Source organism: Coregonus clupeaformis, unplaced genomic scaffold (assembly GCF_020615455.1).
Source record: "Coregonus clupeaformis isolate EN_2021a unplaced genomic scaffold, ASM2061545v1 scaf5036, whole genome shotgun sequence".
Lineage (NCBI taxonomy): Eukaryota > Metazoa > Chordata > Actinopteri > Salmoniformes > Salmonidae > Coregonus > Coregonus clupeaformis.
This window is the reverse complement of record NW_025538490.1, coordinates 1-19,015: the sequence shown is the minus strand read 5'-3', so window position 1 is coordinate 19,015 and position 19,015 is coordinate 1. Positions and strand designations below refer to the sequence as shown.

The 19,015-nt window shown below is 43.3% G+C and overlaps 1 protein-coding gene across 2 annotated transcripts; it reads right to left on the bottom strand.

Moving 5' to 3' along the window:
• Positions 1–9,047: 9,047 nt before the first annotated feature.
• Positions 9,048–17,039, bottom strand: LOC123490844 (leucine-rich repeat extensin-like protein 5). 2 transcript variants are annotated; one of them, XM_045220694.1, is made up of 2 exons: positions 16,950–17,039; positions 9,048–10,166 (listed from the first exon to the last, which is right to left on the bottom strand). In XM_045220694.1, the coding sequence occupies exons 1-2, from the start codon at positions 17,023–17,025 to the stop codon at positions 9,619–9,621; spliced, it is 624 nt and encodes a 207-aa protein (XP_045076629.1). In that variant the 5' UTR covers positions 17,026–17,039; the 3' UTR covers positions 9,048–9,618. The 2 variants fall into 2 exon arrangements, 1 of the variants encoding a protein (XP_045076629.1); XR_006661065.1 differs by lacking the exon at positions 9,048–10,166 and adding an exon at positions 10,257–10,311.
• Between the last annotated feature and the right edge of the window lie 1,976 nt (positions 17,040–19,015).

Genomic DNA, 19,015 nt, shown 5'->3' with positions numbered 1-19,015 from the left:
CACAGCAGGATGTTAAAGGATAAGCAGTCACACACAGCATGATGTTAAAGGATAAGCAGTCACACAGCAGGATGTGTTTGTGAGCGCCGACATGGTGCCTGTGCTCTAGCAAAGGAAGCGCTGTCTTCCTCACAGAGACGGATGAAACGGTAATTATGACAACCAGGCTGTTTCTCGTTCACTGCAGCCAGGTGACCAGTTCTTCAAATCAAATCAAATCAAATTTTATTGGTCACATGCGCCGAATACAACAGGTGCAGACATTACAGTGAAATGCTTACTTACAGCCCTTAACCAACAGTGCATTTATTTTAAACAAAAAAGTACAAATAAAACAACAACAAAAAAGTGTTGAGAAAAAAAAGAGCAGAAGTAAAAATAAAGTGACAGTAGGGAGGCTATATATATACAGGGGTACCGTTGCAGAGTCAATGTGCGGGGGTCACCGGCTAGTTGAGGTAGTTGAGGTAATATGTACATGTTCTTGTATTGTTGCCTGTGCCAGGAGCGTCATTGTCAGCACGTTTCTCTGGTCCTTATGTAATTGAAAAGAAACTAAGTGAAACTGACTACGTGATACAGACTCCTGATAGAAAACGCCAATCTCGTGGTGTGCCACGTTAACATGTTGAAGACGTACCACACCAGACCGTCACTCAGATAGACGGTCCAGAGAAACTGGCCGAGACGGCTGTCTCTATTGGCTGCTGCGGCTGTAGAGGGAGGTCATGTTAATGATGTGGACGGAGATGGTATGGAGTTGCGCAATACTCAGCAGCAGTGTGCTAGATTGCCCAATTCAGAGATGCTGCTGTCTCTCCCGTCAAGCCTCATTCATTTAACGGACGGACAGACAGATGATATTGTGAGGCTATTACACAGCTTTCCATGTCTTTTTAATGATGTTCCGTCATAGCACAAATGTGTTAGAACATGACATTAATGTTGGAAACGCTGCACCTATCAAGCAACATGCTTATCGTGTCAACGTCTCTAAAAGAAAGATAATGAGGGATGAGGTCGGTTATTTGCTGGAGAATAACCTGGCTATGACGAGTTCAAGTCCTTGGAGTTCTTCGTACATTCTGGTTCCCAAACCTGATGGGACATCCAGGTTATGTACGGACTATCGAAAGGTCAATGCTGTCACAGTGCCCCGACTCGTTCCCGTTACCCAGACTGGATGACTGTATTGACACTGTTGGTGCTGCTACTTATGTAACCAAACTAGATCTTCTAAAAAGGTTACTGGCAGGTGCAGTTAACCTCACGTGCCTCCGACATCTCTGCCTTTGTGACCCCAGACCACTTCCTACAATATGCTGTCATGGCATTTGGGATGCGGAACGCACCAGCCCCTTTCCAACGCCTGGTTAACACAGTATTGGCTGGAGTTCCTAATTGTAGTGCTTACCTTGATGATCTGGTAATTTATTCAACTGAGTGGTCTGATCATGTTAACACTCTAAGGGTAGTGTGTGAACGTCTAGCAACCGCTTCTCTAACCCTGAACTTAGCAAAGTGCGAGTTTGGGAAGGCCACTGTTACTTATCTCGGTAAACAGGTCGGCCATGGTCAGGGTGCGCCCTGTAGATGCCAAGGTCTCAGCTATAAACGCATTTCCCGCACCTACCACCAGAAGAGAGCTACGCCGCTTTTTAGGGATGGTTGGCTACTACCGTAGTTTCTGTAAAAATGTATCTGCGGTAGTTGCTCCATTAACGGATTTGCTCAGTCCGGCGAGAATATTTGTTTGGTCTGAAGATTGTCACACTGCTTTCAACACTGCTAAAGCACTCTTATGTAGTACCCCTGTCCCTCTGGCACTAGCGTCTACCTCCAGTTTGAACGGCCGTTTAAACTGGAGGTAGACGCTAGTGCCAGAGGTGCTGGTGCTGTTCTACTGCAGCCGGACCAGAGTGGAGTGGACCATCCTGTCTGTTATCTTTCACGGAAATTTAACAAATGTCAGACGAACTATTCCACCATTGAACAAGAAGCTCTAGCTTTGTTGTTGGCTCTGCAGTCCTTTGAAGTCTATGTTGGTTCCAGTGCATTACCAGTGATAGTGTATACTGACCATAACCCCTTAGTTTTTCTCCACCGTATGTACAACCAGAACCAACGCTGTTGGGCACTTGTAGTGCAAAATTATAATTTGGAGATCCGCCACAAAAAGGGTTCGGATAATGTGTTTGGCAGATGCTTTGTCTCATGTTTAGAGATCTAGTTTTTTTTTATCCCGTCAGGATGCTGTTGGTCTTTGAATGTTTGGTTGTTGTGATAGTATGTGTGTCGAAAACCATTGTGGTTTGCTCTTTTAAGGGTGGGAGTGTTACGGATACAGGTATCCTGTGTGTGTTTTTCCTCTCCTTCTGCCCTAATCACAGGTGTCCTTTATGTTCCTGATTGGTGGTCGTTGGGGTGTCCCACCTGTCCGACATCCGTTTGTCTGCTGATTGCTGAGGTGGACCAATCAGTGGACATTCCTCTGCATTGCACCACCTGTTTCTGGTTTTTCACTCACATCACCACATCCCATTGTTTTAAAAGCCAGTCAGTTGCGTTTGCTGACAGAGAATCTTTTCGTTTGTGAGTATGGATACTGTGGTGTCCTGTTTTTTGTGTACTCACTCATTTGCTGATTACTCTGTATGGTAACTATATTGTGTAAGTCGCTCTGGATAAGAGCGTCTGCTAAATTATGCAAATGTCAATGTGTGTTCCTGGGAAAAGGGGGATTTAGCAAGTTGCCCTTGGGCATACATTACCTGTAGAAATAAGATTGTCTAAAAACACTAGTTAGATCTGAGCAGACCACCCACTGTATTTTTGTATGGTTAGCAGTAGCTTAGCGGTTCTTGAGGCAGGCAAGATCAGTTTAGGGGTTTTTGACATTATTCTTTAATTCCTTGGGTCCTGCTCAGCCCTTTTCCCAAACCCTTTACCGTGTGTTCATAATAAACATTTTGTGTTTGACGGTAGCTTATGGTTGTCGGTGTATTTTTGTCCTCACTGTTTCCATGTCACTATTCTAATTTGCATGAGTTATGTTACTGGTCTCTTTTCCATCCACCCTAGACTTTTAAAGCCACGGGGTTCGTAACACACACACACAGCAGGATGTTAAAGGATAAGCAGTCACACAGCATGATGTTAAAGGATAAGCAGTCACACAGCATGATGTTAAAGGATAAGCAGTCACACAGCATGATGTTAAAGGATAAGCAGTCACACAGCATGATGTTAAAGGATAAGCAGTCACACAGCATGATGTTAAAGGATAAGCAGTCACACAGCAGGATGTTAAAGGATAAGCAGTCACACAGCATGATGTTAAAGGATAAGCAGTCACACAGCAGGATGTTAAAGGATAAGCAGTCACACAGCAGGATGTTAAAGGATAAGCAGTCACACAGCAGGATGTTAAAGGATAAGCAGTCACACAGCAGGATGTTAAAGGATAAGCAGTCACACAGCAGGATGTTAAAGGATAAGCAGTCACACAGCATGATGTTAAAGGATAAGCAGTCACACACAGCATGATGTTAAAGGATAAGCAGTCACACAGCATGATGTTAAAGGATAAGCAGTCACACACAGCATGATGTTAACGGATAAGCAGTCACACAGCATGATGTTAAAGGATAAGCAGTCACACACAGCATGATGTTAAAGGATAAGCAGTCACACACAGCATGATGTTAAAGGATAAGCAGTCACACACAGCAGGATGTTAAAGGATAAGCAGTCACACAGCAGGATGTTAAAGGATAAGCAGTCACACAGCATGATGTTAAAGGATAAGCAGTCACACACAGCAGGATGTTAAAGAATAAGCAGTCACACACAGCAGGATGTTAAAGGATAAGCAGTCCATAAACTCAGACATAATAAGCCAGTATATCCCAATAATAAGAATACAAAAACACAACCATTAAGCATTTCCCAATCGAAATGTACACCTACTACTTCCCTTTGCAAAAAAGCATTTCACTTTTAGCACACAAAGTAACCTGTGACCTAAAGTTTAAAGTGGAACTGACAGCGTTTTAACTACTTTGCAGATATGAAACAATCAGACAATCATAATTTTAGTCACAAATTCCCAGTTTATGCCACAAAACCAACTTCTTAAGAGGTTTTAAAAATAGGTTATTTTCGACTCAACGTTCCATGGCATACACTAAGGCATTGTTGGCAGAATAGATGGATGCAGTTCAATACATGTATAATATAATTCACCAATACATTTCTAGACAAAAACGGACTAATGTAACTAAGGCTGGGAATGTTAATACAATCAAACTAGCAAGGGCAACGATCACAAGTGAGTTGTAACGTGGCTAATAGGCTAGCGTATCTATTTATGTAGCAAGCTAAAAACACAGCCTAGAGTTAGCTAGATAGCTAGCTAGCTGCTAGGAGGATGTCATGTCATGCCATTGGAGGAGTGGGTGAGTGACTGACTTTTTTCCCCTCATTTCGTTTTTTCGGTGGATATACACAGCTAGAGATGCATATTTAGCCAGTTAGCTTGGGTGCTTGGTTGGGACAAGCATGCATTGGCAGGCAAGCTGCAGAAGCACGAGGGGGCTACAATTCCCCATCGTTTATCAGTGCAATTTTGACGGCCAACTAGCTGGGTTTATCTAAATGTTCCTTCGTTAGATTTTAGCTCATCTTGCGCTGGCTAGCATTAGTTGTTGATCTTGTTGTTGATGTGCAAAACTGAGGGAGAGAGAGCTTACCTTTTCATGGTTGTTTGATCAATTTGACTGTAAAGTTCCCAAATGTAAGAGGACTCCCATGGTGTTTACATATTTGCAGAAATCCATTCAGGTGTATTTTTTGGCGAATGCATAATGATCTGAATGATGAAACACACAGTCCAGTTCAAAGTGAATGATGGCAGGCCCGTGTGACAAATGGTTTGTTTGTATAAAGGTATTCTGTAGCTCTGATTGGCTATAGTGCACCAGTCTGTGTGTAGACTCTGGTCCTGGACAAGACATGTTTTTATTAGGTTTTATTTACTGCAGTGTCTATTAATTGTCCAAACGCACAGCCGCTTTCTCACTCTATACTGCTATAGAATTTTCACAAATGCCTTAGTATATGTAATTCCCAAACATTCTAAGAATTTATGAAAATGTGGAAATTACCCTATCTAAGTGGTCGCTTGTCAGATTTTTTTTTTTTTTTAAGTGTCATATTCTTCCTGGGGGTGTACATGAACAGAATTTGGCCCAGCGTCGTCCGGGTTTGGCCAGTGTAGGCCGTCATTGTAAATAAGAATTTGTTCTTAACTGACTTGCCTACATATTCGTCGCCAAACCCACTGGCTCCAGGTCATCTATAAATCACTGCTAGGCAAATCCCCGCCTTATCTTAGCTCATTGGTCACCATAGCAACACCCACCCGTAGTATGCGCTCCAGCAGGTATATCTCACTGGTCATCCCCAAAGCCAACACCTCCTTTGGCCGCCATTCCTTCCAGTTCTCTGCTGCCAATGACTGGAACGAATTGCAAAAATCTCTGAAGCTGGAGACTCTTATCTCCCTCACTACCTTTAAGCATCAGTTGTCAGAGCACCTTACCGATCACTGCACCTGTACACAGCCCATCTGAAATTAGCCCACCCAACTACCTCATCCCTATATTGTTATTTATTTTGCTCATTTGCACCCCAGTTTCTCTATTTGCACATCATCTCTTGCACATCTAGCATTCCAGTGTTAATACTAATTGTAATTATTTTGCACTATAGCCTATTTATTGCCTTACCTCCATAACTTGCTACATTTGCACACACTGTATATATATTTTCTGTTGTATTTTGGACTTTATGTTTTGTTTTACCCCATATGTAACTCTGTGTTGTTGTTTTTTATCGCACTGCCTTTTGCTTTATCTTGGCCAGGTCGCAGTTGTAAATGAGAACTTGTTCTCAACTGGCTTACCTGGTTAAATAAAGTTGAAATAAAAATAGATAAATAAAAAGTTAAATAAAGGTTAAATAAAAAATTAAAATGTAATAAGATTTAATGTTGCTAAAATGCTGTCAGTTCCACTTAAAATGCGAACGTATGGAAATGTCTGCCTTCTTGAAGGCTAACATGTCACTGCGCAATAGCAAGCAGTAGTTTTCCCACGGTCTAGCTATCTAGCTAGCTAGCTAGCTTTTGTTGTCAGCGGCTGCAGCTGTTATCAAAGAGGATGTTGTTGCTAATTTGTTAGCTTCTCCCTTTTCAAGAATAACTTTTAACAACAAGTTAAGTTTCAAATGATCATCATCTGGTGAGTGGAACTGTGTTTTTTATTGCAGCGTGCTTGCTGTTGTTAGCCATCTCTTTGAAAATAACTTGTGGTAAAAACGGTCCCACTCATTAAGTCAAAATGTGATTGGTTGATTCCACTGTCACTCCAAAATGTTGCCCTAATACAGTTGAATAGCAGATGCCTTTATCTTGCTTCTGATGGCCTAGCCAATGGCTGATTTAGCTAGCTAGATTTATCTCCCCAGAGACAAGCAAAGAAAAGTCCTGATTGGATCTTTTTTTCCTCTTATATGCCATTTAGCAGACTATTTTATCCTCTTCAGTGTTAACCCTTTCCTTTCCAACAAAAACTGAAGAGATTAAATCAGAACATCATTGAAAATAATATTATAATATTTATATTATTATTAGAATCATTATTTTATCAATTCTTAGCCCTTCTCTGAAGGCGTAGAAGGCCCATTGTTCCCCACTGTGTTTGGGTTAGTAATAATTTGTAGAGTGGCTCTATTTTCCCTCAGCATGCATTTTTTTCACTAATCTGAATGTCTAAAGAATCCATATGTTCTGAAATATGAACACAGAAATACTGGACATTTTGAACTATTATTATGGTGGTGATTTGACAAAATTAATATCATGGTCAGATCTGTCTAAACTTGTAAGAAGATATCCAAACACAATGGATCCCTGGCTAGATCTGGAGGTGGTCAGGAAGATCTGAACACAATCAGATCACAGTGTGTCTTGCCATGCCAGTTATGTCTGAATAAGGTTTCAGAAGGAGTTATGCCAGTTATGTCTGAATAAGGTTTCAGAAGGAGTTATGCCATGCCAGTTATGTCTGAATAAGGTTTCTCAAGGCTTCATTACTTTAACACCAGGACATCCATCCATACTGAGTAAATACAGACGCATTTAAGCGGCAATCTGCAGTTCGAACAATTACAAAGGAGACACCCCGCCACTGATATGGTAAACAGCTGAGGGATGGGGCTGGAGAAATGTGACCACTTTCAAATTCATAGATAGAGCTCTGGATACAAGGACTGACCATCCATGATACTGTATCACAATTATAGTTTGACCATGTTTCAGGCTGTACAGTGTTTGTTTACATGGAGACGGGTTAAAGAAGGATTTTAAGCCTTGAGACAACTGAGACATGGATTGTGTATGTGTGCCATTCAGAGGGTGAATGGGCAAGACAAAATATGTAAGTGCCTTTGAACGGGGTGAGGTAGATGTCAGGCGCACTGGTTTGAGTGTGTCAAGAACTGCAACGCTGCTGGGCTTTTCACATTTAACAGTTTCCCGTGTGTATCAAGAATGGTCCACCACCCAAAGGACATCCAGCCATCTTGACACAACTGTGGGAAGCATTGGAGTCAACATGGGCCAGCATCCCTGTGGAACGCTTTTGACACCTTGTAGGGTCCACGCCCACGACGAATTGAGGCTGTTCTGAGGGCAAAAGAGGATGCAACTCAATGTTAGGAAGGTGTTCCTAATGTTTTGTACACTCAGTGTATTTTGAGTTCTGATGGGGTACGAAAGTTGAACTAAGCTAATGAGGTAACTGTAAGTTATATTCTTCAAGAATCAATGGGTATACATCATCAATATTTAGAAGTCTAAAAATGGATGTAGCTACTGCAGATTGTCCCTTTAAGATGTTGTCTGGGTATGAACTGAATCCTGCTGTTAGTATAAAAAAAAAAAGGTTGAACAAAGGAAAAAAGATTTTGAACCACAGGGTATTGTCCTAATCTGACTGAGCTTTTCCGCCAGCTAATTAGCTCTCGACTCGGACCAGGACGATGCAAAAAAAAAAGAACTTTTACATTCTTCTTTCAAACATTATTTCTCCCTACCATTTAAACATTTAATAAATATTAACATTTAAAGCTTTTCATTCATGTATATACAAGAACTATACAATACACATAAGGATGTTCTGAACTGCAAGACAGGAATGAGGTAATGCACAACTTGAAACAGCGTGACATCAGACCAACCGCTCTGCAGACTTACAGCATTCTCTCTTAACTTCTCAATGACGTCATCATACTTTACATTCCGTTGGCTGGCTGTTAGTTTCTTAGATAATAATATGCTGCTGAAATTTACACTATATACAAAATTACTTGAAAAATATATCAAAAAAATATCAATCATGTTTTTTCTTTTTATCTTTTAAAGCATATGTGAGTTTTTCCACAAAGGCAATGTGCATGCTACAGTGGGGTTGGCTTTGCAAACAGACTTGACCTGTTGACCTTTTGATGACCTCTGAGGTCAATCTCTTGTAAATGGTTGTTTGGGAAGCACATCAACAATAAGAGCACCAATGGGGAGAGGTTACAAAGCTCCCTGGAGGAAGTGACATCATCACCAAGACTTTGCAACATCATCACCAAGACTTTGCGACATCATCACCAATACATTGTGACATCATCACCAAGACTTTGCGACATCATCACCAATACATTGTGACATCATCACCAAGACTTTGCGACATTATCACCAATACATTGTGGCATCGTCACCAAGACTTTGCGACATCATCACCAATACATTGTGACATCATCACCAAGACTTTGCGACATCATCACCAATACATTGTGACATCATCACCAAGACTTTGCGACATTATCACCAAGACTTTGCAACATTATCTCCAATACCTGTGACATCCTCACCAAGATTTGTGAAATCACCAAGACTTGTGACATCATCACTACAACTTGTGACAGCCCCCCAAAGTAAAGGTTTTTGTCCGTGCCACAAAATATCTTCACAATATTAAGTTCAATAAGTAGTTCTGATGCACTTTCAAAATATGTTTGCACAACTGTACACAGATCAGGAAGTAATGGTAGCAATGCAGTCGTCACATTGTTTAACATGTACACAGATTAGGAAGTAATGGCAGCCAATGCAGTCGTCACATTGTTTAACATGTCTTGTAGTCATTTTAGTTTCAGCACCTTTTTATTTTCTTGTTTTTCTTCCATTTCTTAACTGAAGCAGAGAGGGCTGAGTGATGCAGTGCAAATGCATAGAGATCGCTCTGCTGGTTCGATGAGGTAACCATTACTGGTCTAAGTCCACTGGCATGTTAATTTATTCTTGCAGCAATCGGTTGAGAGTCCAGTCCAGGATAATCCCTCAGATGGTTGTAATAATGTTGTAACGTTGTAATAAAGTTGTCACATTGTAACATTGTAACGCTGTAACACTGTAATGCTGTAACAACATTGTAATAACGTTGAGCTGACGGAAGTCATGGTGGACCATATTACTGAGCAGCAAGTCACAGGATAAGTCAGGGATCATGTCACCACATGGGACATGGTTCTGGTTGTTCTGGTTCTGTGAGCTGAGTCCCTCTCTGATCCTACATCCTCCCTTCTTGACCTGGCAGCAGCCACGCCAGCCACAGCTCCAGCAGGCCCGGGTTCAGGGCCGGGGCCGGCGGCTTGGCCTAAAGAGCGGTTGTTTGGACTGCTGTGCTCTTTAGATGGCGATAAAGCAGGGTCTCCATTGGAGTCTGGAGCAGCGTTGGGCCGGAGCCGGGGCCGGAGAGGCGGGCTGGGACCCGGAGGTAGAGAAGGGAGCACAGGGACCGAGTCTCCATCCCCGACCCCCAAGGAAGGACCCTTGGGAGGGACCGCACCCGCCGACGGTGAGGTGGTCAGGCCCTGGGCAGTGGAGCGAGGCCGTCTAGGGGTCTTAGTGGTTTGGGGTGGGCTCTGGGTAGTGGTGTGGGGGAGCGGGGTGTCTGATGGTAGGGTGGTGGAGGCGGTGGGGTTAGGCTGGGTGGAGGTCTCCTGGTCTGGGCCAGTCTCAGAGTCTGAGGATCCTCCAGTCTTGTGGAGGTCTGGGGATGGAGAGAAGAGGGTGGTGAAGCCTTCCTTCTTGTTGCAGGATTCACAGCACAGCTTGTTGTAGCCAGGGATGGAACAGTAGCCGGGCTAGGACCTCCATCTGGCAGAATATAGACTTGTCCCCAAGACATGGCTCATCTGTGGGGGTGAGAGCATAACACAGTCAGAACAGACACTTAGACATTACCGCTCTCTCCTCACGCTGTAGTGACCTTAACCCAACACCTAGCAACCTCTTCAACCGTATCCCGTTCCGTTGGCATTCACTGAAAACTTGTGTCTTTCTCGTGGCTTTTCTTTTGCAAAATAACTATGAATTAACTGACTTATTTTCAAATAAATGTGTATTACATATAACATCACATTAAGGTGAGGGCTATTCTCTGTATTACAAGGAACAATAGCAGGTCTACTTCTCTCCAGTAGCTGGCATATTCTGTCTGTTCATAATTCACCTGTGGGAACATGGCGTTTCTCAACACCCATGAATGATAAGAGGCCATCTGCGCTCTTTTAAGGTCCTTACTACTGAATAGTGTCACACACACACTGTCGAAATAATGAATAAATCCAAAACTGAGGCTTGAATGCAAAATAAAGATGTTTATTAAAACACCCGACAACCGAAATAGTTGGCCAATAATATCCGAGAGATTGTTCGTGAGGACATTACCTCTGCCTTTGACTTGCAATTAAAACCGATAAATGAATCTCTTTGCACTGCTGTGGATACCTACTCAACTGAAGTGGAAAGTTTGGAGACAGTGGCCAATGTGACAGAGAAGTGACTCCATGACCTGGATGGGGAACGACCAATGGCTGGGTTTCCTTGTGGGTCCTGTTTTTTGTTTCACTAATTGATTTCATACCATTATCTACACATCTATTTTCTTTCATCAAGAAAATAGAAATTCGACATTTGCATCTGGGTTGAATAAATCACAATTAAAGAAGGTATCATAATTTGAAATGTTAACTGTGTTAGAGTGTTCTCAACAAACACTGTTTTCAGACCAGATAGCTATTACTCTTTCCAAAATCAAGGTCCTTTTCAGCTCAGTTGGTAGAGCATGGGGCTTGCAACGCCAGGGTAGTGTGTTCGATTCCGGGGACCACCGCTACGTTAAAAAAACCTGCGTATGCACACATGACTATAAGTCGCTTTGGATAAAAGCGTCTGCTAAATGGCATATTATGATATAAGACAGAAGTTAATTTATTGACAAGACAGAGAGCAGAATTTGCGATCCCATCGAGTAAGGCAACCATTACTTCCATGGTCCCGTTGTTTACTGGCCAACGAGCTACGCAGTAACGATCAATTAGCTGATACAGCAACTATTAAAACTGAAACAGGGGAATTACTATCAGAACCCAAATTAATCAATCAAAGATTCTCCTGCTTTTATAAAGAACGGTACACCTCCGATTGTAAATCCACACCAAGTCAGACTAAGTCCTTTCTAAAAAGAATAAAGAACGCCTCTTCTCTCTCAACAGAGGAAGCCACCTCGCTGCGAGCCCAAATCTCTCTATGAACTCAAAAGGGCATAGAACACCTTCCTAATACTGAGTTGCACCCCCTTTTGCCCTCAGAACAGCCTCAATTCGTCGGGGTATGGAATCTACAAAGGTGTCAAAAGCGTTCCACAGGGATGCTGGCCCGTCTTGACTCCAATGCTTCCCACAGTTATGTCAAGTTAGCTGGATGTCCTTTGGGTGATGGACCATTCATGATACACACGGGAAACTGTTGAATGTGAAAAACCCAGCAGCGTTGCAGTTCTTGACACACTCAAACCAGTGTGCCCAGCACCTACTACCATACCCTGTTTAATGGCACTCAAATCTTTTGTCTTGCCCATTCACCCTCTGAATGGCACACATACACAATCCATGTCTCAATTGTCTCAAGGCTTAAAAATCCTTCTTTAACCTGTCTCCTCCCCTTCATCTACACTGATTGAAGTGGATTTAACAAGTGACATCAATAAGGGGTCATAGCTTTCACCTGGATTTACCTGGTCAGTCTATGTCATGGAAAGAGCAGGTGTTCCTAATTGTTTGTATACACAGTGTAGTTCCTTCTTTAGATAAAACCATTGCCAGAAACTTTAACAGAATGCTCAAATCAATTAAATCCGACCTCAGTAGATGGAATAATATCCCATTTGCGGCTGAATTTCTGTAGTTCAATGCTTCCCATGGCTCTGGCTATTGGGCAGAAAGTCATAGTACAGTTTTAAAATGTACACGGCAAGGTGAACGATCCCGGATAAAATTAACACATTTACAAAGAGGGAAATATGTAGGAGGACTACCTGTACCAGAGCTTAAGTTGTATTTCCAGGCACTAGCATTTCACCCCATTCAAAATTGGTTTAGACATGATTCTTCTCCACCCTGTCTCCTATTGCCCTGGAAGAGGTGGTCTTCACTGATATATCCCTTTAAACAATGTCAACTATGTTTTAGTCCTATTATTGCTCGCACAATTTCTATTTGAAAAACAATGTAACTGGGAATCAAAATGGCATGTCCATACTCCAATATTTCATAATAATGCCTTGCAAATCTGGAGGGCGACCTTTTTGACCCCCAATGGTCCAAATGTGGAATCCGTGCCCTTACCGATACCATGGACATTAATGGATTGAGAACATTCCAAGGCAACATGTTTTGTAAATATATTTAAAACTATGCTGGGCTATGGAGTCCCTTGGGAAACCCAACTGCCGAAACATCCAACGATGGGATTTATAAATAAATGATCTGGGCTCCTGAAAGGACTGATCTCTATAATATATAAACAACTTTTGGAAAGCTCATATTCTGAGCTAGCCATTTAAAAAAAGTATGGTCCACAGATCTAACTGAATCTGAATAACCCTTTAACTGAAACAGAATATGGAAATATGACCTTGGCATCCCGTAATCCGAACCACCAACTTATACATGTTACATTTATTTACAGACTGTATTTAACACCAAGGAAACGTTTTACGATGAAATTGGCCCCAACTCCCAACTGTTCACTGTGTCCCCTAAATCAGGTAGACACATTCATTCATATGATGTGGGAGTGCCCTGCAGTTAAATGCTTTTGGGCAAAGAAAAAAATATATATTGTGATGTCACGAGAGGCTGTGTCCTGGAGGGATGTTATATCCCCCTGAGGTGGCTGCAAACCCAGACAGCTATGGCTCCATCTGCTGGTATGGTCGGGAACTCCCCACCCCCTCTATGGCCAATCTTCCCACGCAGCTGAAACAAATGAGGAGCTGATGAGCTGAAGGTTTGGGAAGGGAAGAGACACACTGAGGGAGTGTGTGGGGGGGTGAAGAGACAGTCTCCAACCTGGGCTCTCGGGAGGACAAGAGTGCTGCACGTCCACTTCCATGAGGAATATAAGGATTTGGAGATACTTACCTTTGGGAAATACTCACCTTTGGATATATGCACCTGTGGAAATACGTGAGAGACATTTGGAAGGACTTTTTGCTGGGTTGGCCACTAGCTGCAACGTGGACTACAGTAAGGCTGGGGAAAAGTTATCTGAGCGAGTGAGAATTATGATTTTGGATGTGGAAGAGACATCCCTGAACTGTTAACCCTTAAAGAGCCACAAGAGAACAGAATTTTGTTATATTTTTCGTTAATTTCCCAAGACCTATAATAAAATCCTTGTTTTGTTTGAACCTTGTCTCCTTGCACTACTTGAGCAATCCCCGCTGAAAGCTGTGTAGCCTCTCGTGACGTCACAGATGGTGGAGAATACAGGCACGCTCAAGCGTTAATAGTGCATGTCAGAGGAGGATACCGAAGGTTTGATCACCCAGTTTTCCAAGTTGGCCGTAGGCTCCCCGCCCGACTGAAATGGAGGACATATTGAAAGCCCTTGTTGCTGGCCAGCAAGCCCAGATGCAAGCAAACGTGGCTCTCTTGGAGGAGCAAAAGAAAGCCAACCTTCTGAAGGCAGAGGAATTGCAGTTGCAGAGACAGAGGGTTGTCCAAAATACCCGCCCAATAAAGGCAAGTGACTTTATATCTAAGATGGGAGCTACCGATGACATTGAGGCATACCTGCATGCATTTGAGGCCACGGCCACTAGGGAAGCCTGGCCCAAGCAACAGTGGGTTGGTCTGTTAGCCCCCTTTCTAACCGGGGAATCGCTGAATGCTGTCCGGGACCTGGGCCCTGACCAGGTTACTGACTATGATGCCCTGAAGTCTGAGATCCTCAGCAGATATGGACTCACAAAGTTTGGTATGGCCCAGCGCTTTCACGGCTGGACCTTCCAACCAGACCAACCTCCTCGGGCGCAGATGCATGAACTTGTCCGAATCGCAAGGAAATGGCTGGATCCGCAGAGGAATACAGCAGCGGCGGTGGTGGAGGCCGTTGTGGTGGATCGTTACCTCACGCGCCCTGCCTTATGAGGCAAAACGGTTCATCAGTCAACAGGCCTTGACCACGGCTGATCTGACCGTGGAAGCTGTGGAAAAGTACCAGGCCACAGCGGAGATGCTGAATGCTTCCCGAAAAGACCCCAGGAGTGCGGCCCCACCACAAAGGGGGAAGAACCCGTCCAAAGGACCCCAAGGTCTCGAACCCAGCCACGTCAGGACTTATCCCGGCTCCAGGGGGAGCCAGAAACCAGCGGGTCCAAGAAGAGTACACCAGGAGGGGGAAACTTGACAGTGTTACCGGTGTGGGGGAGATGGGACATATCTCCTGGCAGTGTGGGAAACCAGCCGATGAACCTATGCCCACTGCGGAGTCCTCCAGCTCAGCACCCACACACCGCTTTTGCCTCGCTCTTGGGAGTCGTAGATGGCGGCCCAGATCGACCCCCCACCTGCCCGGTAACTGTGAATCACCATGATGTGGGAGGCCTTACTGGATTCTGGTAGCCGGGCCACCCTGGTGCGTAAGGATTTGGTGGGCCCAACGTGTCTGACCCCGGGGAAAAGTCCCCTCCCAGTTTCCTGTGTCCATGGGGACACCAGAGAATACCCCATTACTGAACTTACAATGACCAGCACACGGGGAACCATACACACGACGGCGGGGTGGTTGATTCCCTCCCCGTCCCTGTCCTAATTGGACGAGACTGCCCAGCCTTTTACCCACTCTGGAGAGAGTCTCAGGAGAGGATAACCCGAGTACCTCGGAAACGGAGAGGCAAGACTCATCCTGGGAAGGCTCCGGTGCAATCCTCCGAGTTACTCACTCCCCGCCCGGGGCTCTGATAGGGATGGCAGGTGCCCAGACCGACACAGAGACGGAGCTACAGAATCTGGACAAAGAACTGTCTGGTCTGAAGGGGACCGCTGAGAGGTATCGTTTGTTAAAGCAACAGTTAGACATGAAGACAGAAGAGTTAGATATCCTCCAGGCTAAACTCCAACAGAGCTCCTTCCATAAGCAACAGGAGGAGCTGGAGAGGCTGCGCAGGACCATCGAGAGTGTGAGGAGACCCTGCGCAGTAGTAAGGAAGGTCCAGAAGAAGGCAGAGGAGAAGTACAAGGTGTTGGAGAACAAGATGAAGAATGCGGAGGCAGAGAGAGAGAAGGAACTGAAAGCTGCTCAACAGAAGCTAAACTCTGCTAAAACCAAGGCTGATGCGTTCAGTAAGAAACTCAAGGAGAGACAACAGGAGGCTGAGTCCCTGGTCCTAGAGGTGGAGGAGTTGAAGAGAGAGCAGGCTGGCAAGCACCACGGCAATGCGGACGCCCTCTCCCGGCGTGATGCCTTCTTCGCTGCCTTTACCCGACGAGGATGTCGGTCCCGGGAGGAGGGGGATGTGTGATGTCACGAGAGGCTGTGTCCTGGAGGGATGTTACATCCCCCTGAGGTGGCTGCAAACCCAGACAGCTATGGCTCCATCTGCTGGTATGGTCGGGAACTCCACCCCTCTATGGCCAATCTTCCCACGCAGCTGAAACAAATGAGGAGCTGATGAGCTGAAGGTTTGGGAAGGGAAGAGACACTGAGGGAGTGTGTGGGGGGTGAAGAGACAGTCTCCAACCTGGGCTCTCTGGAGGACAAGAGTGCTGCACGTCCACTTCCATGAGGAATATAAGGATTTGGAGATACTTACCTTTGGGAAATACTCACCTTTGGATATATGCACCTGTGGAAATACGTGAGAGACATTTGGAAGGACTTTTTGCTGGGTTGGCCACTAGCTGCAACGTGGACTACAGTAAGGCTGGGGAAAAGTTATCTGAGCGAGTGAGAATTATGATTTTGGATGTGGAAGAGACATCCCTGAACTGTTAACCCTTAAAGAGCCACAAGAGAACAGAATTTTTGTTATATTTTCGTTAATTTCCCAAGACCTATAATAAAATCCTTGTTTTGTTTGAACCTTGTCTCCTTGCACTACTTGAGCAATCCCGCTGAAAGCTGTGTAGCCTCTCGTGACGTCACAATATATTCAAAGTACGTGAATTTAAATATTCAATGCTTTCCATCTATTATGTTACGCCGATGATAGCCCCCTTGAATCGCTCAATCAGAGAAGATTACTGCTGGCAGGCAGCACTGCTGCAAAAAGAATGGTTGACTCTAAGATGGCGACCACCTCACTCTCTCTCCCATTTAACCAGTGGATACAGTTACTATTAGAAGTTATAACATTAGAATTATCGACAGCAACAATAAATGGTGCTAGTCAAGGAACAATCAGATGTTTAAAATGGTAAGCCGCTAAGAATAAAATAGACTAGTATCCAATAAAATACAATAGAAGCATCCCATGCTCACTTACTGGAGGAGATTTTGTGGACAGGATTCTCAGGAACAATCTGATGTACACCCTCCGTCTTTGTCGTTGAATTCTCCATCGCTTCTATATTGAAAGGGGGGCAGCGATGACTGTCCTGTTTTTACCAGAAGAGGAGAGAGGGCAAACTTTACAGATTATTACATGGTGGGACTTTCAGGTTTTCATTGGTTTGTCCAGAAATCCAGGTTGGAGGATTCCAGATTTCCTGCTTTTCCTTCCTTGTTCTAGTAATGTACCAACTGGGATTTCTGGACATCCTGGACATTTTGGGAAAGTTACTTTGGGAAGGGTGGTGGTTCTATGCAGTGATGTAAAGTACTTAAGTAAAAATACTTTAAAGTACTACTTAAGTAGTTGTGTGGATTTCCACAGGAAATCCAGGGGCGGCTGTAAAATAGGCTGGCCTTCTCAACCTGAATGGCCTTCAGACCTGTCAATCACCAATCATTGTGATTGGCCATGGTAGCCAAAATAATGGCGTGCACAGCATTTTTATACATGACCCTAAGCATGATGGGATGTTAATTGTTTAATTAACTCAGAACCACACCTACCGTATGTGGAAGCACCTGCTTTCAATATACTTTTGTATCCTCATTTACTCAAGTGTTTCCTTTATTTTGCCAGTTACCTGTATGTTGCCAACAGTGGTGCAAACATACTTTTAGGTAGTTTTTTTGGTATTTGTCACTTTAGTCAAAAATATAAATGGTAAAAGTACTTTTACTTCACTACATTCCTAAATAAAATAATGTACTTTTTTACTCCATACATTTTCCCTGACACCCAAAAGTACTCGTTAGATTTTGAAAGCTTAGCAGGACAGGAAAATGGTCAAATTCCCCGCACTTATCAAGAGAACACGTGGTCATCCCTACTGCCTCTGATCTGGCGGACTCACTAAACAAACATGCATTGTTTGTAAATGTTGGAGTGTGCTCCTGGCTATCCGTAAATGTTAAAAAACAAGAAAATGGTGCCGTCTGCTTTGCTTAATATAAGGTATTTGAAATGATTTATACTTTTACTTTGATACTTAAGTATATTTTAGCAATTACATTTACTTTTGATACTTATGTATATTTAAAAACAAATACTTTTAGACTTTTACTCAAGTAGTATTTTACTGGGTGTCTTTCACTTTTACTTGAGTCATTTTCTATTAAGGTATCTTTACTTTTACTCAAGTATGACAACTTTTTTCCACTACTGGTTCTATGTGGAACCATAATGACTCACATAGCCCTTCCATCTCTTTAATGGTTATTTGCAGTTCAGAAAATGGTTATTTCCTCTTTTTAGTGATCATTAAAATGTAGGGGAGGCGGCTCATTAAAATATTTTGAGGCGTGGTTTGTTCACAGCTCTTTTTGTGCAACCGTGAGTGAGAGTGTCATGTCAGGATATCTAATCTGTTGTGTTATGCCATTATATATTATATATGACAATGGCCAGTGATGGTGTCTTGTCAAAAAGTCATGTAGGCCTTGTGTTAATTGAGAACAGATGACTAAAATCAGTCATTGGGTCTCACTTCTCTCCCTCAGGGACCCTCAGCTGTTCCAGAGGTAGCTCACTTGATTCAACTTGTCAATGAACACAATAATAACACCTACGGAGTTTTAACAATATAATATGGCTGACCAGAATAAAAAACCCTGTATGGTTCTTCAAAAGGATCTACGAAGAACCTTTCAGATTGACAAAGGTTATTTATTGAACCATTCTCCATAAAGGTTCTATAAAGAACCATAAGAAAAGGGTTGTAACCATAGTGGAACCCTTTATCGATGCTATATATACCTTTTATTAATGGTTCTTCATAGAACATTAGCACCATAAATGTTCTATTTAGAACCCTTGAGCATGGTTCTTTATAGTACCTTCAAAAGAAAGGTTCCATATAGCACCAAAAGTGATTTTCTATGGCAGCGGCTCCCGAACTAGGGGTCGGGCTGATATGAAAATGGGGTCACGGAAGAATTTCTAAAATCCCTTTATTTTGTTAAATATTTGGTATATTTAGTCTTTGTTTGTATATATATATA

Coding starts and splice junctions, on each gene's coding strand:
- LOC123490844 (XM_045220694.1), bottom strand. CDS start 17,025: ATGGAGAATTCAACGACAAAGACGGAGGGTGTACATCAGATTGTTCCT. Junction 10,167..16,949: donor TGTCCACAAAATCTCCTCCA/GTAAGTGAGCAT, acceptor CTCCATCCCCAG/ACCTCCACAAGACTGGAGGA.